Consider the following 6,716-nt stretch of genomic DNA (forward strand, 5'->3'; position numbering starts at 1 on the left):
CTATTTGATTTGATTTACTTTTGCACTGTTGGAGGAGCCTGTGACCTAATATGTTCATTGTCATAACTACACTGTAGCTACAGTATGCACACATGACAATAAAAGCCTTGAAACCTTGAAATAACATTCATACAACATACGCCCGCATGCGTACTCAAATGTGTGCAGACTAGTTACTGCGCATATAACATACATGGGTGACAATAATCTCACCTCAATCACCGACCACAAGCTACCCAGATGTTCATATTTCAACATATTAACTTCCTCTCAGGGATCAACTCAGCTGCCACTGATTAGGCAGTGATTACATTAACCAACAGCTGCCTTGCTTTCAGCCGTCTGTGGAAACAGCATTCTGCTCTACTCTGTAATCTGGAGAAACCTCATTCCAGGTACAAAAATGAAACATGAATAAGGTTTAAAAATCACAAATGATGTATTGGGAGGCTACAGTAAGTCATTGTCAAGAAAACAGTGACAGAATGTACTGTATGTGTATTGGTGGTAAATATTTAACATTATACAAATGTTTTGGCAATATATTTTAGCATATATGTAGCAATGGTCTGTGTTCCCTTATAAGTGGAAAATTAAAGAGTTGAGAGTTTATGTGGCACGGTGTGACATAACGATGCCATCAAGTTGCTTTTTGGGAAATGCAGGACCAAGCATTTTGGGGATTTTTACCCATACAATCTTAGCATCTGTTGCGTTGACTTTCACTATGCATTTAAAAAGTAAAGATGTTGCCATCTTTAATTAAGTTGCTAGAGTATTTTGTATATCATGACAGGCATTGAGGCCGGGGTGAGGCTTCTCTTTTTTATGCAACTCTAACTTAACTTCATGATGGTTAAAAAAATGTAAAGAAACATTTTGCAAAATTCACTTGAAAAGTTTGATATATATCTCTTTATCCGTTCAATATGAAGCTGGAACCAGGAGGATAGCTTAGCTTAGCATAGCAGCAGAATGTTGATTGTGTCCAGTAAGACTTCCCTATTCCTCACCCAATTCATCTATGATCTACTGACTCACCTTGGTAAGTTATAATAGATTTCTAGAGTAGAACGCGCAACTATTTTGTGTATGTGCTGTATCATGATCCTCGCTGGGGATTTAGCGACATTACTAGAATAGGAGAAATCAAAAGTAATCCCAGCGTTCATCACACTTCCTCACCAGCAGAAGCAGTTTCTCGCGCAGGGTCTTGATGTCCTCCTGAAGTTTCTGCTCCTTCACCTTCCACTCGGCCTTGTGCACTTCCCGGGTCATATCTTTCTCCATGTCCCGCGAGTGGCGATGAGACTCCAGGAGTAACACCCGAAGTTCATTCAGACTCCTGGAAACACAGAGAAACAAAACATATGAGAAACAAAACGGCAAGCTTGAGTGTGTGTTCGTTCTATAACAGAGATACGGCAGGACACACACACACACACACACACACACGTATACACGTATACACATATACATCACTTCAGGGGACATTACATTGACTTACTTGCATTTCCTGGAGACTTATCCTAACCTTAACCAACACATGCCTAACCCTAACCCTTACCCTAACCCTAACCAAGTCTTCACCCTAAAATTAATGATTCCCCTCATGGGGACATCCATTTTGTCCCCATAAGGGAGGCGAGTCCCCACACGTGACTGTAAAAACAGATTTAGGTCCCCACAAGTATAGTAATGCTAGGCCACACACACACACACACACACACACACACACACACACACACACACACACACACACACACACACACACACACACACACACACACACACACACACACACACACACACACACACACACACACACACACACACACACACACACACACACACACACACACACACACACACACACACACACACACACACACACACACACACACACACACACACACACACAGTAAATATAAAACGTTGTTCAATATACATGCATGTGCATTATACCCTCATGCTTTCTTGTTTCTCTCAATTTATTTACCGCCCACAATATGCAAGTCTATTCTCTTCACTTTATCTGCACAATACTTCTGCTGTGGTAATAATGTACATTTCCCCGTTGTGGGAGAAATAAAGAAATTCTGGTTGTGCCAGTTATTGCTACGAACTCTCTAAAGCACAAATAAAGAGAATGTCTGCTGTCAAAGATCCTATGAGTGGTACATCTGCTCAGAGGTCATTATCATTTTAAAGCTCCAGACCCAGGATGTGAATTATATATCAGCCGGTTCGGTCAGTGGGGATTGTGGAGGCGGCCTCACCTCTGTACATTTCCATATTCAAACATATTTGGCTGTTTACTCGCATACTAATATCAGTGGAAAACATACACTGGTTATTCTTCTCTGTGACCAGGGCACCACATGTTACCCAGAGGGGTTAGCTGCTTTAATGCCCTTATTCAGATGATTTATATGTTTATGCAAATCACCCACGAGAGCATAATTTCCGCTTTCTAAAAAGAAATACTCTGTGCGAAAACATTCCTATGTTGCTGAAATTGTTGTTTTAAGGCAGATCACTATTCAAATCCATAATTGTTTTGACTTTTCAGAAATGATTACTTACGTATTAACCAAACAATGTCCAAATAGCCCATGAATTAGGCACTAGTTATTCCACATTATTCATCATACTTTCTCCGATGAATAGCGTGTGTTTGTGTGTGGCGCTGTTAGCATAGGCTATAGTCTAGTAATATTGTTTTGTTTACTCAATAATTTGTTGGGGCTTTCAATGTGTCTTTAAAATATGCTATTAGCATATTTGGTTGCCTTGACGTATTAATAAAATGCAAAAAATTTGAAATGTTTTGTCCTTGTAACTTTTTACAAAATATTAGCAAAGTACAGTTCAAAATAATTACTTAATGACCATACGTTTCGGGAAAATGTGACAGTTCACTGAGCTTCAAAGCCCGCAACAAATATTATTTTGCACAGTCCTAGCTAACATTTTAACATTTTTCCACTTCCGCGACATCACGATGTAACACTCGCGCTACTATTGGTTAGCGAACCAACTTATACGTGATAGGTTAAGGGGCAGGACATCTCTTAGTGTTTGACCAATCACAACAGAGCCACCCAGCTAACCAATCAGAGCAGGCTGGGCTCTGATTGTAGAGACACTACATACTGATATACACCTGAACATCAGCAGGAGAGGACTCTTTAAAGTAGAGACACTACATACTGATATACACCTGAACATCAGCAGGAGAGGACTCTTTAAAGTAGAGACACTACATACTGATATACACCTGAACATCAGCAGGAGAGGACTCTTTAAAGTAGAGACACTACATACTGATATACACCTGAACATCAGCAGGAGAGGACTCTTTAAAGTAGAGACACTACATACTGATATACACCTGAACATCAGCAGGATAGGACTCTTTAAAGTAGAGACACTACATACTGATATACACCTGAACATCAACAGGAGGGGACTCTTTAAAGTAGAGACACTACATACTGACATACAACTGAACATCAGCAGGAGAGGACTCTTTAAAGTAGAGACACTACATACTGATATACACCGGAACATCAGCAGGAGAGGACTCTTTAAAGTAGAGACACTACATACTGATATACACCTGAACATCAGCAGGAGAGGACTCTTTAAAGTAGAGACACTACATACTGATGTGAACCTTACAATAGGGCCCCTTTAACAATCCATTAAATAGTTCTTTGTAATATGCGTAATAGTGTTGTATTTAGTTGTTTGCTAACAAGTTTGCAATGTCAGTATTGTGTTCAAAGCTCGTTTCTGCTGCCCCCCAGTGGACAAAAAAAAGTGAATGCATGTAAGAGGTGGTTTTACTTGTGTTTAATGAAGCAATGTCCTCCACATCACTGATAATGTATTCTTCCTCCTCCTACACAGTTTCCTGCAGCTCCTCGGGCTCCTAACTATGACAGCGCTCTGCTCAGTAACATTGATTTTTTCCCCCCGTGACATGCATAGTTATATGGTCTTGTATTATTGCTTGCTTCAACAAAAAAGAAAAATCAATATTTCTTCCATCACAAGCCTTGCTAGTAATTGGCTTTCTTGAATCATCCTCCAAAGATAGAGATATGTAACAATGTTTTCACTTTAATGTACTCGTTTGTTTTCCTAAAAGGATGTCAGGCTCACATAGCAGCAGGAACATTAGGGAAGATAATGACACTACAATCAAATAACACTAACTCAAGGGGCCACCAATGGATCTTACAATGGATGGTATACAGTAGATATATTTTTATTGCATATTACATAATTGCTGCAGTGACAATGCACAAAAGAAAATATTCTGCTGTAGCCAGAAGCACTTATTTTAAAGCCTTGTAGCATTTACTGACATCATAACCATCAATAATGTAAGAACCGCATAATGTGAGTTAGCCAATAATGTAATACAATTAGACTAATCTGTAATGTCCTTCAAAATGCATCGTGTAAATGTGAGTGTGTTTAATGAAGCCCTGCACGTCCACACTGATGACTCTCTTTTCACTTGGCTGGATTAACAATGCCAAATAACAAAAACTAAAATGGCTTTGGGAGTTTGGTGAAAAGTGTGCCAGACATGAAGAAATGCAACCTGATAGAGTTGGACTCCTGCTGGAATATGTTGTGCCCTCAAAAGACTCTGAGACTCTCTGGTGTGTGTCCTTTTTAGTGTGTGTCTTCTCTACTGTGTGTCTTCTCTAGTGTGTGTCCTTTCTAGTGTGTGTCTTCTCTAGTGTGTGTCTTCTGTAGTGTGTGTCCTTTCTAGTGTGTGTCTTCTGTAGTGTGTGTCCTTTCTAGTGTGTGTCTTCTCTAGTGTGTGTCTTCTCTAGTGTGTGTCCTTTCTAGTGTGTGTCTTCTCTAGTGTGTGTCCTCTCTACTGTGTATCTTCTCTAGTGTGTGTCTTCTCTAGTGTGTCTCCTTTCTAGTGTGTGTCTTCTCTAGTGTGTGTCCTCTCTAGTGTGTGTCCTGTCTAGTGTGTGTCTTCTAGTGTGTGTCTTCTCTAGTGTGTGTCCTTTCTAGTGTGTGTCTTCTCTAGTGTGTGTCCTTTCTAGTGTGTGTCTTCTCTAGTGTGTGTCTTCTTTAGTGTGTGTCTTCTCTAGTGTGTGTCTTGTCTAGTGTGAGTCCTCTCTAGTGTGTGTCTTCTCTAGTGTGTGTCCTCTCTAGTGTGTGTCTTCTCTAGTGTGTGTCTTCTCTAGTGTGAGTCCTCTTTAGTGTATGTCTTCTCTAGTGTGAGTCTTCTCTAGTGTGAGTCCTCTCTAGTGTGTGTCTTCTCTAGTGTGAGTCCTCTCTAGTGTGTGTCTTCTCTAGTGTGTGTCCTGTCTAGTGTGTGTCTTCTCTAGTGTGTGTCTTCTCTAGTGTGAGTCCTCTCTAGTGTGTGTCTTCTCTAGTGTGTGTCCTGTCTAGTGTGTGTCTTCTCTAGTGTGTGTCTTCTCTAGTGTGAGTCCTCTCTAGTGTGTGTCTTCTCTAGTGTGTGTCCTGTCTAGTGTGTGTCTTCTCTAGTGTGTGTCTTCTCTAGTGTGAGTCTTCTCTAGTGTATGTCCTGTCTAGTGTGTGTCTTCTCTAGTGTGTCTCTTCTCTAGTGTGAGTCCTCTCTAGTGTGGAGAACAGCTTAAATAATGAATGTAACAATGAGGTAACACAGGTATTCCCTGAACCTGCCACTTCAGCTACTCATATAAGGAACCCCATTAAAGCTTAAAGGTCCCATGTCATGGCCATTTCTACCGATCTTATTTCCATTGTTGAGGTCTACTAGAATAGATTTACATTGTGTTCCAAACTCACATTGGTTTCTCATACAGCATCTCTGTATAGTATGTGTATTCACTCTCTGTCCTACACGGCTTGTTGGAGCTCCTGCCCCCCCTCCCTGTGAGCCCAGTGGCCGTCTGCGAGACAGCGAGACACAGCGACACCCAGCCCAAAACACACACACACCCGCAGCCTGGCTGGGAGTTTGTGTGTGTGCTCAGGCTGAGTTCTGTGGTGTCTCGCTGTCTCGCCAAACCCACACCAGTGAGCCAGCTCACAGTGTCCCGCTGCTCGCAGCAGCGAGCCTCACAACGTCCTGCCGAGTGTGTGTGTGTGAGGAAGTCCGCGGATTGGTCCAAACGTAACGGCTCCGCAGACGTTACGTCACTATACCCGAAATACGTCACTATACCCGAAATACTTCATTATAGCCAAGAAGAAACAATGGAAAAAGAGAATTCTCCAACGAGGCGTTCAGGTCTTCTCTGTGTTAGAGTTTTACTCGCTACAGGGTGTACTTTGAGGGTTTGTGACTCTGCAGACCGTTTATATGCATAAAACGCTACATAACACACAAGGGGACGGGTCAGAAAAGCATGACATGGGCCTGACATGACCTTTAACAGAACTTCGTCTGTTAAATGTTCTGTATCCACAACTAAGCAATAATGACCTGCAGCTGCCGACAGAAATATGAGGATCATACAGTATCTAAGCTGCACTGATCATAAATATCTATGTCCAGTATCAAATATGTGTAATGTGAAAGGGTTTATTGAAGTGACAAACACCCAAAGAATGATCATTTATCTTAGTATCGCTTCAACTCTACGCAGTGTTTTAGTTTCAACAAAAACAAAACATTAACACTGCTTTGAAACATGATTCCACTATAATGTAACTCTTTAAAGCAAGTAAACAAACCTACAAGTAAAAGT

At 41.1% G+C, this 6,716-nt stretch overlaps 1 protein-coding gene across 1 annotated transcript in view; it reads right to left on the bottom strand.

Annotated features, from left to right (window-relative positions):
- clip2 (CAP-GLY domain containing linker protein 2) overlaps nucleotides 1–6,716 on the bottom strand; it is a 51,591-nt gene that overhangs the window by 2,416 nt on the left and 42,459 nt on the right. Inside the window, exons 15-16 of the mRNA XM_079648657.1 lie at nucleotides 6,322–6,340; nucleotides 1,186–1,408 (exon numbers count right to left, since the gene is read on the bottom strand). Of these exons, the coding sequence (XP_079504783.1) occupies nucleotides 1,186–1,408; nucleotides 6,322–6,340 (242 nt within the window). The remainder of the gene's footprint in view (nucleotides 1–1,185; nucleotides 1,409–6,321; nucleotides 6,341–6,716) is intronic.

This window comes from Notothenia rossii (assembly GCF_949606895.1).
Source record: "Notothenia rossii genome assembly, chromosome: 9".
In the NCBI taxonomy this organism is placed as follows: Eukaryota; Metazoa; Chordata; class Actinopteri; order Perciformes; family Nototheniidae; genus Notothenia; species Notothenia rossii.